At 45.7% G+C, this 17,286-nt stretch overlaps 1 protein-coding gene across 2 annotated transcripts in view; it reads left to right on the forward strand.

Moving 5' to 3' along the window:
- The first annotated feature begins 7,706 nt into the window (after window positions 1-7,706).
- The window catches only part of RCCD1 (RCC1 domain containing 1), a 112,173-nt gene continuing 102,593 nt past the window's right edge, over window positions 7,707-17,286 (forward strand). For both annotated transcript variants that reach the window (XM_069222648.1, XM_069222649.1), the window contains exon 1: window positions 7,707-8,010. In XM_069222648.1, coding sequence (XP_069078749.1) covers window positions 7,800-8,010 — 211 coding nt within the window. In that variant the 5' untranslated portion in view covers window positions 7,707-7,799. The remainder of the gene's footprint in view (window positions 8,011-17,286) is intronic.

The raw sequence follows: 17,286 nt of genomic DNA on the forward strand, positions 1-17,286 counted from the left end.
TGGGTCCAAGGTAGCCCACCGTTGGGGGTTCAGAGCAACCCCAAAGTTACCACACCAGCAGCTCAGGGCTGGTCAGGTGCAGAGGTCAAAGTGGTGCCCAAAACGCATAGGCTTCAATATAGAAGGGGGTGCCCCGGTTCCAATCTGCCAGCAGGTAAGTACCCGCGTCTTCGGAGGGCAGACCAGGGGGGTTTTGTAGGGCACCGGGGGGGGGACACAAGTTAGCACAGAAAGTACACCCTCAGCAGCACGGGGGCGGCCGGGTGCAGTGTGCAAATATGCGTCGGGTTTTCAATAGAAAGCAATGGGAGACCAAGGGGTCTCTTCAGTGATGCAGGCAGGCAAGGGGGGGGGCTCCTAGGGGTAGCCACCACCTGGGCAAGGGAGAGGGCCTCCTGGGGGTCACTCCTGCACTGGAGTTCGGATCCTTCAGGTCCTGGGGGCTGCGGGTGCAGAGTCTTTTCCAGGCGTCGGGATCTGAGGAACAGTCAGGGGGAGCCTCGGGGTTCCCTCTGTAGGCGTCGCTGTGGGGGGTAAGGGGGGGCAACTCTGGCTACTCACGGTCTTGCAGTCGCCGGGGAGTCCCCCCTGAAGTGTTTGTTCTCCACAAGTCGAGCTGGGGGCGTCGGGTGCAGAGTAGCAAGTCTCACGCTTCCGGCGGGAAACGCAGGTTGTTTTAAAGTTGCTCCTTTGTTACAAAGTTGCAGTCTTGGGTGAACAGAGCCGCTGTCCTCTGGAGTTCTTGGTCCTTCTAGAGCCGGGCAGTCCTCTGAGGATTCAGAGGTCGCTGGTCCCTGGGGAAAGCGTCGCTGGAGCAGTGGCTTTAGAAGTGGGGAGACAGGCTGGTAGGGCTGGGGCCAAAGAAGTTGGTGTCTCCGTCTTCTCTGCAGGGCTTTTCAGCTTAGCAGTCCTCTTCTTCTTAGGTTGCAGGAATCTGAGTTCCTAGGTTCTGGGGAGCCCTTAAATACTAAATTTAAGGGCGTGTTTAGGTCTGGGGGGTTAGTAGCCAATGGCTACTAGCCCTGAGGGTGGGTACACCCTCTTTGTGCCTCCTCCCAAGGGGAGGGGGTCACATTCCTATCCCTATTGGGGGAATCCTCCATCTGCAAGATGGAGGATTTCTAGAAGTCAGTCACCTCAGCTCAGGTTGCCTTAGGGGCTGTCCTGACTGGCCAGTGACTCCTCCTAGTTTTTCTCATTATCACCTCCGGCCTTGCCGCCAAAAGTGGGGCGGTGGCCGGAGGGGGCGGGCAACTCCACTAGCTGGAATGCCCTGGGGTGCTGTAACAAAGGGGGTGAGCCTTTGAGGCTCACCGCCAGGTGTTACAGTTCCTGCAAGGGGGAGGTGATAAGCATCTCCACCCAGTACAGGCTTTGTTACTAGCCACAGGGTGACAAAGGCACTCTCCCCATGTGGCCAGCAACATGTCTCGAGTGTGGCAGGCTGCTAAAACCAGTCAGCCTACACGGGTAGTTGGTTAAGGTTTCAGGGGGCACCTCTAAGGTGCCCTCTGGGGTGTATGTTACAATAACATGTACACTGGCATCAGTATGCATTTATTGTGCTGAGAAGTTTGATACCAAACTTCCCAGTTTTCAGTGTAGCCATTATGGTTCTGTGGAGTTTGTGTATGACAGACTCCCAGACCATATACTCTTATGGCTACCCTGCACTTACAATGTCTAAGGTTTTGCTTAGACGCTGTAGGGGCACAGTGCTCATGCACTTGTGCCCTCACCTATGGTATAGTGCACCCTGCCTTAGGGCTGTAAGGCCTGCTAGAGGGGTGACTTATCTATACTGCATAGGCAGTGTGAGGTTGGCATGGCACCCTGAGGGGAGTGCCATGTCGACTTACTCGTTTTGTCCTCACTAGCACACACAAGCTGGCAAGCAGTGTGTCTGTGCTGAGTGAGGGGTCCCCAGGGTGGCATAAGATATGCTGCAGCCCTTAGAGACCTTCCCTGGCATCAGGGCCCTTGGTACTAGTTACAAGGGACTTAACTGGATGCCAGGGTGTGCCAATTGTGGAAACAAAAGTACAGGTTAGGGAAAGAACACTGGTGCTGGGGCCTGGTTAGCAGGCCTCAGCACACTTTCAAATCAAAACTTAGCATCAGCAAAGGCAAAAGGTCAGGGGGTAACCATGCCAAGGAGGCATTTCCTTACACAACTCCCTTCCCCCCCCCCCCCCCCAAACGAAAGAGGATGAGACTAACCTTTCCCAAGAGAGTCTTCATTTTCTAAGTGAAAAAAGAACCTGGAAAGGCCATCTGCATTGGCATGGGCAGTCCCAGGTCTGTGTTCCACTATAAAGTCCATTCCCTGTAGGGAGATGGACCACCTCAACAGTTTTGGATTTTCACCTTTCATTTGCATCAGCCATCTGAGAGGTCTGTGGTCAGTTTGAACTACAAAGTGAGTACCAAAGAGGTATGGTCTCAGCTTCTTCAGGGACCAAACCACAGCAAAGGCCTCCCTCTCAATGGCACTCCAACGCTGCTCCCTGGGGAGTAACCTCCTGCTAATGAAAGCAACAGGCTGGTCAAGGCCATCATCATTTGTTTGGGACAAAACTGCCCCTATCCCATGTTCAGAGGCATCTGTCTACACAATTAACTGCTTGGAGTGATCTGGAGCTTTTAGAACTGGTGCTGTGCACATTGCTTGTTTCAGGGTGTCAAAGGCCTGTTGGCATTCTACAGTCCAGTTTACTTTCTTGGAGGTACGTTCTGTGAGGGCTGTCACTATGGATCCATATCCCTTCACAAACCTCCTGTAGTACCCAGTCAAGCCAAGGAATGCCCTGACTTGAGTCTGAGTTTTTGGAGCTGCCCAGTCCAGAATAGTCTGGATCTTAGGCTGGAGTGGCTGGACTTGGCCTCCACCTACAAGGTGTCCCAAGTAACCCACAGTTCCCTGCCCTATCTGGCATTTGGATGCCTTGATAGGGAGGCCTGCTGATTGCAGAGCCTTCAAAACCTTCTTCAGGTGGACCAGGTGATCCTGCCAGCTGGAGCTAAAGACAGCAATATCGTCAAGATAAGCTGCACTAAAGGACTCCAAGCCAGCAAGGACTTGATTCACCAACCTTTGGAAGGTGGCAGGGGCATTCTTTAAACCAAAGGGCATACCAGTAAACTGATAATGCCAATCAGGTGTGGAGAATGCTGTCTTTTCTTTTGCGCCTGGTGCCATTTTGATTTGCCAGTACCGTGCTGTTAAGTCAAAGGTACTTAAGAATTTGGCAGCACCTAATTTATCAATCAGTTCATCAGCCCTTGGAATGGGATGGGCATCTGTCTTGGTGACAGAATTAAGTCCTCTGTAGTACACACAAAACCTCATCTCTCTCTTTCCATCTTTGGTGTGAGGTTTGGGGACTAAGACCACTGGGCTAGCCCAGGGGCTGTCAGAGTGCTCAATGACTCCCAATTCCAGCATCTTGTGGACTTCCACCTTGATGCTTTCCTTAACTTGGTCAGACTGTCTGAATATTTTGTTTTTGACAGGCATGCTGTCTCCTGTGTCCACATCATGGGTACACAGGTGTGTCTGAACAGGGGTTAGGGAAAAGAGCTCAGCAAACTGTTGCAGGACTTTCCTACAATCAGATTGCTGTTGGCTAGAGAGGGTGTCTGAGTAGATCACTCCATCAACTGAGCCATCTTTAGAGTTTGTGGAGAGGAGATCAGGGAGAGGTTCACTCTCAGCTTCCTGGTCCTCATCTGTTACCATCAACAGATTCACATCATCCCTGTCATGGAAAAGCTTAAGGCGGTTCACATGGATCACCCTCTTGGGGCTCCTGCTAGTGCCTAGGTCCACCAGGTAGGTGACCTGACTCTTCTTTTCTAGCACTGGGTAAGGGCCACTCCATTTGTCCTGAAGTGCCCTGGGAGCCACAGGCTCCAGAACCCAGACTTTCTGCCCTGGTTGAAATTCAACCATTGCAGCCTTTTGGTCATACCAAAACTTCTGGAGCTGTTGGCTGGCCTCAAGGTTTTTACTTGCCTTTTCCATGTACTCTGCCATCCTTGAACGTAGGCCAAGTACATAGTCCACTATATCTTGCTTAGGCTCATGAAGAGGTCCCTCCCAGCCTTCTTTCACAAGAGCTAGTGGTCCCCTTACAGGGTGGCCAAACAGAAGTTCAAAGGGTGAGAACCCTACTCCCTTCTGAGGCACCTCTATGTAAGCGAAAAGCAGACATGGCAAGAGGACATCCCATGGCTATGGTAACTTTAGAGTTGGGAGGGGTCAATGGCCTGAAACAGGTGGTGGTCTCCTCAAATAACCATGGGAATAAGAGGGGATGTTCAGAAGATGTGATCAGAAATATGGGGCGACTAAGGTCCAAGGGATTCCTGTGACCTAATTGGGTGATAATGGTGGAGTAATATAACTTTCTTTGCTGCTGTTAAACATCGCTGGTTATTTCAGTATTGTTCTGAGGCCATTTATTTTTGGCACAGAATTGCCTTTAATGGGTCTGCGAGATACATTTGCATTGTTGCTAACTGCGAAGTGTTGAAAGTAATGTTACAAAGTTTTAGGTGCAGAACAATTCCCCAGTGTTAGATAGGGGGTCTTTGGTTGGCAGTCAGGTTACCCCCTGTCCAAGCAAGGACCCTCACTCTAGTTAGGGTAAGTCAAACACACTCCAAATTATCCTGTGCCCACCCTCTGGTAGCTTGGCACTGAGCAGTCAGGCTTAACTTAGAAGGCAATGTGTAAAGTATTTGTGCAATAAGTAATACAACACCACCATATAGCACCACAAAAATACACCACACAGTGTTTAGACAAATATATAATATTTATCTGGTTAAATGCAGGTCAAAACGATCAAAGATGCAATAAGTAAATGTAGAGATATCATTTGAAAAGTGATATAAAGTGTCTTAAGTCTTTTAAAAGCAAATATTCTCTTTCAAGCACAAAGTACCTGGTTTGCGTGACAAATCTCTGCAAAGGGCCGCAGAGGAGGAGAAGTGTGGAAACAAAGGGGTGTGCGTTGATTTCTCAGGCCGCACACGGTGATGTGTCATTTAGTTTCCAAGCAGGGGCGGCTGAGCGTCGATTTCCGGCGCTCGGTCATGGATCCTCTTCGGGTTGCGGGGTTTTCAGATGCCCTGGGGACGGTGCGTGGATTTCCTGCGCCAGCAGGACGAAGTCACAGGAGCTGCGTCGATCCGGTGGGCGTTGTGTCAAATTTTCTACCGCACGGCAGGTGCTGCATCGATTCCTCTCTGGAAGTCGGGCTACTTTGTATCAGCTCGGCTATGCGTCGATCCAGTGGGCCGTGCATCGAATTTCCAGTCAATACGCTGGCGCTGCATCGATCTTCTCATTGCAATGTCGGGCTGCGTCGTTCAGGTTCGGCGTGCAGTGAAATTGTCACTGCAGTGCAGGCTGTGCGTCGTTTCTGGCAGGCTGTGCGTCGAGTCCTCCTTGAAGAGATGAAGTCTTTTTGGTCCTGAGACTTGAGGGTACAGGAGGCATGCTCTATCCAAGCCCTTGGAGAGCACGTCTTCACCTCAGCCAGAGAATATCAAGGCAGCAGGGCAACAGCAAGGCAGCAGTCCTTCACAGAAAGCAGACAGGTGAGTCGTTTGGGCATCCAGGCACTTCTTGGCAGGATGCAGGTTCTGGTTACAAGTGTCTTCTCCAGGAAGTGTCTGGGTTAGTAGGGGCAGATGCGCTGTTTATATACCCAAATGTGCCTTTGAAGTGGGGGAAACTTCAAAGAGTGGCTTAGACGTGTACCAGATCCCCTTTCAGTTCAGTCCTGTCTGCCAGGGTCCCAGTAGGGGGTGTGGCAATCCTTTGTTTGAGAGCAGGCCCTCCACCCTCCCACGCCAAGAAGACCCATTCAAAATGCAGGTGTGTCTGAGTGAATGCACAAGGAGCTGTCAACTAAACCCAGCCAGACGTGGATTGTAAGGCACAGAAAGATTTAAGTGCAGAGAAATGCTCACTTTCTAAAAGTGGCTTTTCTAAAATAGTAACATTAAATCCAACTTGACCAGTCAGCAGGATTTAATGTCACAATTTGGCCATACTAAATATGACCTTCCTACTCCTTTCAGATCATTAGCTACCACTCAACCAATGTATGAGGGCCGCCCCAATGTTAGCCTATGAAGGGAGCAGGCCTCACAGCAGTGTAAAAAACCGAGTTAGGAGTTTTACAGTACCAGGACATGTAAACTACATAGGTACATGTCTTGCCTTTTGCTTACAAAGCACCCTGACCCATGGGTTACCTAGGGCATACCTTAGGGGTGTCTTATATGTAGAAAAAAGGGAGTTTTAGGTTTGGAAAGTACTTTTAAATGTGAAGTTGAATTGTTAAGGTTAAGGGGCTACTTAAGAGGGTGGCACAATCGGTGCTGCAGGCCCACTAGTAGCATTTAATCTACAAGCCCTGGGCACACATAGTGCACTCTACTAGGGACTTATAAGTAAATTAAATAGTCCAATTGGGTATGATCCAATGTTACCATGTTTAAAGGGAGAAAGCATATGCACTTTAGCACTGGTTAGCAGTGGTAAAGTCCGCAGAGTTTTAAAAACAGCAAAAACAGTATCTAAAAAAATGGAGGGAGGCAGGCAAAAAGATAGGGGTGACCACCCTAAGGCTGTCAGGTCTAACATCCAGGAAGGCGGTGCTTAGTGGCAGGTTTTAGCTACAGAATGGTTGGTCTTATTACTGGTCATGTGGATCAGCTGGTGGGAGTGAGGAGGGTGTGGGGCTACCTTTCCCACATCACAGGGGTTGGGTTCATGTGACAGCGCTGTCTTGCCCAATGCAGACCTAAGAGAGGCGCCAGTAGGAGATTGACTTGCTATTTGGGCGAGTGGTGTAGACCAGGGGTGACTGGCTTAGGATATGGACAGATGGAGAGTTAGGAGTGGCGCAGGGAGCAGGTCAAGGGTCATTCTTTACCCCAGTGTTAGTGGCCATTTAGTTAGCCCCACTCCTGCCCTCCAATTTAAAACATAAGATTTTGCGTTAGAAAGGTACGAGGACGGATAGGGCTGAGTGATGACGACAGCGGCCTTTGATGAAGTAACACCAATGCGTAAAGGAAACATTTTTTGCAGATGCTAAAATACAGCTAGTTTTTGGCTTTAAAAAAAAATCATACTGTTCCTGCCTGAATCGGGTCTGTTTGCATGTAATTTAGCTTGTAAGACAGTTGCCAGTGGTGGTGATTTGTGTTGTAGTAAGCACCAGTATCATTAAAGTAGCTTTTTCCATACTACACTGGTAAAATCTAGCTGCCATTAAGTCCTACTGATGCTGACGTTTTTGAGGGTACAGATATAGCTGGAAGAAGTGTATCTATCGATGTGATACAAATAAAACGATGTGATGTTATAAATAACTGGAGAAAGAACATTCTCTTAAAATATGCTCTAAAAATGCGCACTATGATTAAAACACTTAATTGGCTTAGTTCCTGCAGACTTCTACATTGTGAATTGCGCGAATGTATTAGCTCGTTTTCCTCCACACAGTTCTGTTGCAATGTGTACCGTACTGCTCTTGAGCTGCCTGCGGCTTGCCTCGTTTGCTCTATTTAGCAGCTCGAAGTTGACAGTACTAAAGGAAGAAGGACAATAGTGAAAGCGATTTAACTGGGCACGAGTCGGCCATCTTGGAACAGGAGTGGTCCAATTGAGTATGTTTTTTTCCCCTAGGCATGCAAGGAGTTCCATACTTGAATGTTCTAACTCGTGGGCAGGTGAAGGCTCCGGGGCTGCAAAGCCAGTGCCGAGACTTCAGTCGATGGCTAGAGAACGCCTGAGCGTACGTGTGCATCCCGCGCCGTTCTGGTTTGGTTTTGGTTTCGGAAGTTTTGGACAGATTGTTTCAGGAGAAACGCAGCACGTGTATGCACCGGCACCTGTCCAGTTTTGTTCAGTGGAGGAAGAACATACACTCGCATCCGAAATCAGCAAGCTCAGTCCTGCCTGGAGCCACACCGCAGCACTGACAGGTTAGCGCAGCGACTGAAGCACGGCAATATGAGTGATATTGTAGCATTCAGGCGGAGCGACTGATGATGTGATGGAAATATTGATACAAGAGAGGATGATGGAAAGACGGGGGCGGCGACGAGTAAACGTTAAAGAGGGAAGGGTGGAGCCAAGGAAGGGAGTGAACCGTTCTGAAGTTTCCCAGGTCCAAGTGTAAGTGCTAATTCGTTCCCGGTTTTCTTTGCATTCTAGAACTTGTAGACCTCAGTCATAATTGGGTACAAAATAACTACAAGTCCCAGAATGCAAAGGAAAGCCCTGCACCGAATAGTCATCGGAATCATGCAAAAAAGGGGGAGGATGATCTATGTAAATGGACAATGGGACAAAGGCAGAACTGTACATATTGGCAGGCTCTCCCCGGCTCAACTAGAACACATAATCAGGGCGCCCCTTAGATATGTCAGTTGTCCATAGGGACATCCATTTGCACTGCACTAGAGCAGATAAATATGCTATGTAGTAAGGTGTCCTACAAAATAAATAAACTAACATTGAGGGGCATATTCTGAGCCCCTTGCGCCACTGTTCCGTCATTTTTTGGATGCAGCGGCGACGCAAACCTTGAAATCATATCTATGAGTCCACGCAAAGCCGCTTTGAATGGCCATGTAGATGTGAAGTAAGGCAAGGAAGCGCAAATTGCTCCGTTGCCTTCCACAAGGTAGGTATTGTGGTGGGTGTTGCTATGCAACACCCATGGATTTTGACACATCTCCAGATTTACAGGGCCTTGTAAACCAAGGGATGCGCCAAAACCCTATGCCTTCCCAGGGGGGGCGCAACAAGCAGAAAAGTCTTTATTTCACCTAGTTATTTCCCCTTTCTATGTGTGCATCATTATGCAGCACACAAAGAAAGAGGAAAAAGCCTCCCAGGATTGTTTTTGTGCAGGAAGGTGTTCCTTCCTGCACAAAAACAATCCCTCCTACAATGTAGACACCCTTGTACAAGGTTTCAAGGGTGCCTGCATTTTCACTAGGCTGGCAAAACGGCACCTGTGCCGTGAGAAAGGACAGGAATGTGCCATATGACATAGATATGGTCCATTCCTGCCCTTTCCCTTTAACACAGGGCAGCACAGCAAGGTGCCTTGCTGTGCTGCCCTGCGCCAAAAGCCCACAAACATGGGCCTTAAGGTGAAATGTTGTTGCGCACTTGACTTCTTTTAGAGCATGGGTACTCGCAAACATTTTCCCAGGGGCCAAATAGTTTGGTCTGTGATGTGACCGAGGGCCGCATCAATGCCAGCGGAATGGCGGTCGGGCAAGGGGTTTGGGAGGACTGGCAGTTAAGTATTGGTAGGTGATGCAAAGAGTATACATCTAGTGGCTGAATTGAGCAATATGAAACTAGAACACCTGGGATTAATCTTAGCTTCCCCACTTTTCCAAATTGTGTGATCCTAGGCAATTGCTTACTTTTAGGTTCAGGGTCTGCACCGTACAAATCTGCTTCTGTGTTTGATTTAATAAACTATAATGGTGTTCCCCTATTATAAGAACCCAGGCCACTCAAAAAGTGCACACAACATCTGACTTGCTTGTTTAATTCACTATTGGTGTATTTGTCAGGGTAGAAGTGAAATTAATGTTTCTAAATTCTTGTTTGAAAACTATCACATTTAAATTAAAACTTCTCATTGCACTGATACAATAAATTATACTTAGGTGAAATGGACTGCGTGTTAATTTAATACACTTTTAGAATTTTGAAGTGACTGTTATATTTGTAGACTTTTGCTGCAAGATGTCTTTACAAATGAACTTGCTTCTAAAGTGAACCTCAGGACTCCCTGGTTACTTTCTTTCCTTAACACCAGTTAACCTTGAAATAAACAATTGCCTCTTTATTTACGATCGAGTTAGGAGCAACCCTGTACTCCTGTTGTCCGGTGGGCTCCATCCGGCCCCCGGGCCGTACTTTGAGTATCCATGTTTTAGAGCATCACAACAAAATAATTTCACACTTGGTGTAAGTTGAAAGTTTTTATTTTTTAATAAACTCGCTTTCTTAACACAGTTATCTGAACTTAATCAAAGTTCTCAAAATATACCATTTTTGAGTTCTAAATGACTAACCCCGTCACCAAGACAACTGCAGCACCTTTGCCTCTCACACAAGAGGAACGCGTCTTACATTTTAAATCACTATAATTGCTTATAGTTCATTTGTTGCTAGTGGGTAGTAAGGCTCTCTTTAAACATTATGAAAGTGAGAACCTAAATGTGATGCTGTAATTGTTGAATCTTCTACCTTGACTTTTGGTATGCTGGGGGTTCACATGACCGTCTGGGGGAACCCTAAGTGGCCTATATTCAGAAAACATGAATGTTTTTTCAAATGCTCCAGTGCCCTTCTGCAGTGAGCCCTTTGGAATACTTGACTCCAAGTGGGTGTGTTTGTCAGAAATACTGTGATACAACTGTTATACCACATTCTGTTATTTAAGCCTGCATTACAATAGTAAATAGAGTATGTAACACACTCTGTTTGAAAGTCTCTGCTTGAGACATCCAGCACCTCAGACACAGCCTTCACATCATCCAGGCCAGGATGTCCAGCTCCTACCTGAAGCTCAACCCAGCCAGGGAGAATTCAGGTTATTTGCCACGAACAACAAACAAGCATCAGTACAAATTTGGTAAATGACAGAAACCTTGTTGATTTCGAACCCCAGCTTTTACTGACTGCGTGGGTACCTGGTTGCACCTTGGACACCAACCTCACCTTCAAGGAACACACTGGCTTAAAACAGACAGTCTGGTGCCACACCTCTCTTTTTAAAGAACGTGAATCCTTTTTTTCAAGAAAGAGACTTCAGACTGCTGTTCGAGCACTTGTTCTCTTGTATCTATATGGTGGTAATGCCCTGCTCCATGACCCAACAGACTCCACACTGGCACCCCTTTAGGGCATCCAACACACCAAAACATATCTCTTCCAGGGCCAGAAGAAATAAGATCACATCAACCCCATCCTCATGGAACTCCATTGGCTCCCATTGCTGCTACATCTTCTACAAAACTAGATTATCATTCACATTGGCAGAATGAGCAGCACCCCATCTTATCTTGCAAACTCACTATCTTTGGTGGCTCTTGGCAGACATGCAGCCAGGACACCATCAGACAGCAGACTAAGAAGTGTTAAAAAGAAAAGCAATGTGGAGGTCTTCTCTGTCTACGCACCAAGGATCTAGAACGACATCCACCTATCCATCAGGACTACCCCAAGCTGTTCCAGTTTAGGAAAGAGTTGAAGACTCACTTCTTTAAAGAACACTACATCAAAATGCATTAACCATCCACCACCCTGCTACCGCTCCTATCACACATTGACTTTATACTTGTCTTCAACCCTGTACAGCACTCTGCTGCTTTTCAAGTAGTAGCAAATACACAGCTTACTACCACACTCAGTGCTTTAAATGTGCAGGCACTGAGTATTCGCACTACTTGAATAGAAAGGAAGAGTAACTTCTCAGCACAGATACAGTACCTTTAATAAGAGAGCGCTGACAATTCTCAGTAACAAAAAGGTAATGACTACTCTCTCTAATTTAATCATTTTGCAAAAAGCAACATGCACAGCAAGATTATAAACGGTCTAATTTACAGCCACTGTATCCTTCTGCCCGTGGTTAAATGCTGTTGTCAGGTTACTGTCAAGCAAAAGTTTTAATTCCCTAAAGAACATCATCGTTCAGACCAACTACACCTTCCTTCTACGAAAAGGGGACTAAGTCAGTGTTGTAATGTAGGTAGGTAGCAGTAACATGGTAATTAATATTTTCCCCAACATGACACTTTAGTATTTAGATCATCCTTCTTTCTATTTTTTTAGCAGGATGAAAGAGAAAATAAAATACATGACGTGGGAACCAATTCAATATGGAATAAACCATCCATCATTCTTGTTGCAAATTTATCGAAAACAATGAAAGTTCACTACCACATTGACGATTCACAGTTTAAAAAAAAAAAAAGCCCAGCATTAAAAGTGCAAAGAAATGCAAAGAGAAAATTAGTGCTAAGGAAAGTGCATTCAGAGTTGCTGATGTCCATGTTTTACATTTGACAAGGCTAACGGACAACTTCCACAATAGTAATCCTAACCAGAAGAGTATGATAAAGTGCAAGTGTGCAGAAAGTGCGAGTCAGGAGCTTATTAAAATAGATGACCAGTTCAAGCAAGCACGTTCAATAATGGGAGCAGTTAGACAGAAGTAGCATTAAAATGTAAAGAGGGTGTGTTATACCATGGAGTTACGTAACTTGGGCACTTTAGACCAATTACAGCTGACAATAGGCAATAATGGAATGTCACAAGCTCAAATTAATTGGATTAATACTGTTTATCGATAAAACTATAGCCGGAAAAAGTGCACCAAGGTGGACTCAAATCTTTGAAAAGCCCCTGCTCGCTTAGCGTAGGTCTCTTCGAAAGATTGCGTACGTGCTATTTTGTCTCCCCATTGTTAATATGATGGAACCATCCCCGTTCTCCAACACTGTGGAGCAGTGAATGTGCCAGCACAATAGCTATTGATATCAAATATTGCTGGTACTTCCTTAGGTGACGTACGTCGTATGAGGAGCCAAACAAGACTAGAATTGACAGGTCGATCATGATTTCAATAGAGTGACTGATTGCATGAAAACCCTCACCCTAGAATTGCTGCAAGTTAGGACAATAAAAAGAATATGTACCCAGCCACCCATGCCACTGGCCTTGCATCTGAAGCACTGGTCTGGGGAGGAGGGATACATCTAATGCAGCCTATGTGGGGTGTAATAAACAAGCCATCTTGATAAAAATGCCATTATCTTAGAATCTGTGGCTGTTAATGATCTATGTCCTAATTCACAAAGAAACTGCCATTCTTTAATATTACACCTACAGTCAGTTTCCTGGAAGATTTTTTGGAGCAATTCCTGTAGTATTTCTGATTCAAAGGTTGACAAAGCAAATAATACCAGTTTTCCACTCCTACAAACTCGATGACAAAAATATGACATATTAAGGCAAGGGCTTCTGCGTCCATTTAGACGTGGCTAGTTTTCAAGAAACTAGAAATCTGCCTAAAGCTAAACCAAAGTGCCGTACTATGAGGGCCAAACTGTTGGTGTAAAGAATCCCAAGAGATTAAATTAGCACAATATAGAAGTCCCCAAGTTTCTCAAATCCCAATGCCTTCCACGACTGTAAAATGCCTTTAGTTAATGTCAAACCCCACATCTTGCAGTCTTGTAATGAGGTATGAGTATGGCACATCGAAACACCCCTGGTTAAAAAAATAAAAAACCTTGATGTGATACCAAAGTGAGTACCACCTCATACAGTGTTTTTTTTAGGGTCGAGCTTGCGTCGCATGTGCTTGTGCATGCGTTAGTAGTTAGAAAAGGGCTCGAAGCCCCGTCCATGTCACGTCAGTCTCTTTCAATGGTTCGTGGGCTTGCCTTTCAAAATCTGCTTGCTTTCATTAGTGGAAGGCACGCATACGCCATGCCTTTTCCTGTGGTTAGCCCTCCTCAAGCGCAGTGACCAAGTACTGAAAACATGCAAGGCTCGCTGTTTTCCGTCCGGTTTGTGGACTAATTTTTTATCTTTTGTTCGCAGCGCGATCTCGCTTCGCAGAAGTCGAGCGCTTTGCATGACATCGACCCTGTTACATAGTTAATTGCACTTTTGCCGATAGGTCTCACTACGAGTGAACTGTAGCAGCGCGATCGCGCTGTTTTTTTCCATTTAATGTGGCAATAAAAATCCGGTTGGGAGTTTACAACTGCTTATAGCTGTAACTCGGAGAAATGCGAGACCCTGTGGCATTGCAAATGCTGTTTTTAAAAAAAAGTTTGGCAGTTTGCAAAAATAATGATAATGCATTTGCACTTTCTGTGATTCTAGAGACCACTAAAAAAATATAAAGCAGGGATGCTGCAGCTAATGAAACCATAATATGAACTATTGAGACCTGGTAGTATGTCTGTAGATGTGATAATGCTAGTTCCCCCTCCTGTGCTACCCTGAGCTGTAAAGTGGACATCTTCACTCTGGGCTGTTTATTAGTCCAGACAAAACTTCTAACAGTAGTATCTAACACCTTAAAATATGTACTAGAGATTTTCATCGGAAAATTCACAAACAAAAATAAAAACTGAAAGAATAGATATTTTGATTAGAGCGACCTGACCAGTTAAAAACAGAGGCAGACTGGTCCAGCACTCGTACAGCTTTTTCACCTTAATGAGCATAGCCTCATAATTAAGCTGAAATAATCTGGAAAAGTTGTTTGTAACATAAATTTCTAGATATCTAATGGGACATTGTGGGATATTCAACATACAAGCAGGGAGCTCGGCATTAGTAGTGTTGAACAAAAGAAGCTCAGTTGTGGCTTGATTGACTCTATAACCCCCAACCTGTGTGAATTCAGCAGTAATGCCGATGGCATTCTCGTTATTTGATCTCTCAGCCTTTAAATATAAAATCACGTCATCTGGGTACAATTTTATTTTTGCCATTCCCTCCATGGGTGGCTGAATCGATGGATTAGAACAAATCCTAACCACTAATGGTTCTATGAAAAAGATAAAGAGAAGTGGAGACAGCGGGCAGCCCTGACGAGTACTGCGCTTAATCTTTTCTGTGCCAGCCTCCATGGGGTTTACAGTGATCCTGACATGTGCTCCACTGTAAAGCTCCTTAAGAATATTTATGGTTGGAGATGGAAACCCATACTTCGTGAGGATAAGAAGCAATGCATTCCAGGCAACAAGGTTGAAGGCCTTCTCAGCATCCATCATTAATAATGGCGCCTTCTCCTCGTTGAATGAAAAAAAGTTGATGGCTTGTATCAAAAAATAGGTACTAGCTGCCATCAATCTTTTTGGCAAAAACCCACTCTGATCCTGATGGATCTTCAGTTAAGCACACGGTGCAACCCGATCCGTCCAAATTTTCATGATTAACTTCTAATCAACGTTTAATAAACTTATAGGGTGGTAAGAATTTGGATATAAAGGGTCCTTGTCTTTTAAAAAAAAAAAAAAAAAGCTAACCACCACAGACTCTTTGAAGTGCTTTGAAACAGACGTCCGTCCCATCCTTAATTTGACTAAGCAGATTAATTAGAAAGTGGAGCAGTTCTGCCTCAAAAGCCTTGTAGACTTCAGTGGGAATACCATCGCTGCCACTAGCTTTGGAATTGCCCATTGTCTTCAAGGTGCCGGCTATTTCGGAAAGCTCAATCTTTTTGGTCAAAGCACATTTTTAGGTGCCTGAGAGGTGTGGTAACTGAACAGGAGCACAGTACGGCTCCAGCTCAAGAGTCGATACCGACAGAGTCTCCACATAAATACACATGCAATGGCAAAAGAACACCTCTGCTAGTTGTCTTCTATCGCCCCAGTAGCAGGATTCTGCACTTGAGTAACTGTCCCACACTTGAATAACTTACCGCCTACTCTTCTGGGGCTTAGTTTACCATGTTGACTCTCTTCATAAAGCTTCTGCTGAAAAGCTTTGCTACCTGTGATTTCTTCTAACAGGGAAAAATTCCTAAGCTCCTGTTTAGCCCTATTCACCCGATTTTGTATCTGTGACCGAGCTATAGAAGGGCCTCACAGTAGCCTTGTGAGTTCACTCCGGGCACTATCTAGAGCCACTTGGAGGTTCTGAATTTTATTTGAACGGGCCCTGTCTAGTCTTGCTTTATAAAATGCCACTTGTCCCGTGAAGGCAGCCTTGAATGCTTCCCAGACCATAAAAATGGAGGCAGTGTTGACATTTAACTACCCTTCATCCCCCCATAACTAGAAGACGCTCTGCCAGAATTGCATGATTGTATATTTGCTCTAAGGCCTCAACTTCATCTGGGATGGGGCCATAATAGTTCAGGAAATTTATAAGATTACTGGTCATCTTGGCCATTATCCAGATCCATCTCCCCTTATTATCCAGTAGTATCTCTTTTATCTCCCAATCTAGCCTATTCGATAGTAAGATGGCCACCCCCAGCAAAGCAGGTCCAGCCGAGGCAAAATATACCTGGGAGTACCTTACTGGGATGGTTATTTTTGGCATGTTAGACTTAAGTTGAGTCTCCTGCAGGAAAATCACCTCGGGATCGAATGAGGTTAGCCATTTCAGCAAGGCTCCATACTTGCTTATTCCCCAGGCAGTTTACATTGCAAGTAATAATTTTTATGCATTGAACCATTTTCTACTACTAAAATACACTTCTTCAGTGCCATAGCCTGACATTGCATCCCATCATACAGGAAAGCTTCCCTTTAGCCCCTTTGCAGTTATTGTCCCTTGAACACCACTTTCTAAAAAACCTAGACCTTTCTCCCACCCTGCTGATTTTTTCTGTCCTATTGTGACCACCCCGAACCCCCAACCTGAGATAGGGGATTGCCCACCCCCTCCTTAGCACAGCCCCGAGATAAAAAGCTGTGCCGTGACACAGCACTCTGTGCCCCATGCGTAACGTCCCGTCCTCCTGACACAAGTACCTAAAACCTGCAGGGAAGAATAAAAATATAGGTCTAATACAATCCTTTCCTCCCCCCTGGTCTCATTGTGATCTTATTACGGAACCACCAGCACTCTCTCTATGATTTCGCCATCTTAGACAACAGAACCAGCGCCTCATCTGCTGTTGAAAAAAATGGAATTGCCCATCTATGAGCACCTTCAGCTTCGATTGTTGCACCGAAGAGGCCTGCTCCCCAAGGAGTTTAAACTTTCTTTTAAACCCTTGGAAAGCCCTTCGTCTGTGTGGTGTTGCAATGGATAGATCAAAAAACACTCTAGCGTGTACATTATCAGCAATAGCAGAGGATGTTTGTCGAACTGCTGCAGCCAAGATCTGTTCCTTGATATGAAAGTCAGAGAATTTCACCAGAATTGTCTATGGGTATTTGGCTTCTGGAAACCGATGGGCTCGAACTCTGAGCACTCATAATTGTCAGGTCGGGAGGTGCGCCTGGTAGGATGAACTTCCTGATCAATGAATCCATTAGCTGCTGGATGCTCTGTATATCACTTTGCATGTCACCACCTTCTGGAATGCCAGTAAATCAAAGGTTAGAGCGTCTGGAATGGTTGTCTATTTCCTCGACTTTAGACTCTAGCTGGTAAATGTTTTTCTGGTCCATGGACTTATCCTTCTGATAAAGCATCAACTTGTCCTCTAAATACGATATTCTTTGCTCAGACACCTGAAG

This window comes from Pleurodeles waltl, chromosome 3_1 (genome assembly GCF_031143425.1).
Source record: "Pleurodeles waltl isolate 20211129_DDA chromosome 3_1, aPleWal1.hap1.20221129, whole genome shotgun sequence".
Classification (NCBI taxonomy): domain Eukaryota; kingdom Metazoa; phylum Chordata; class Amphibia; order Caudata; family Salamandridae; genus Pleurodeles; species Pleurodeles waltl.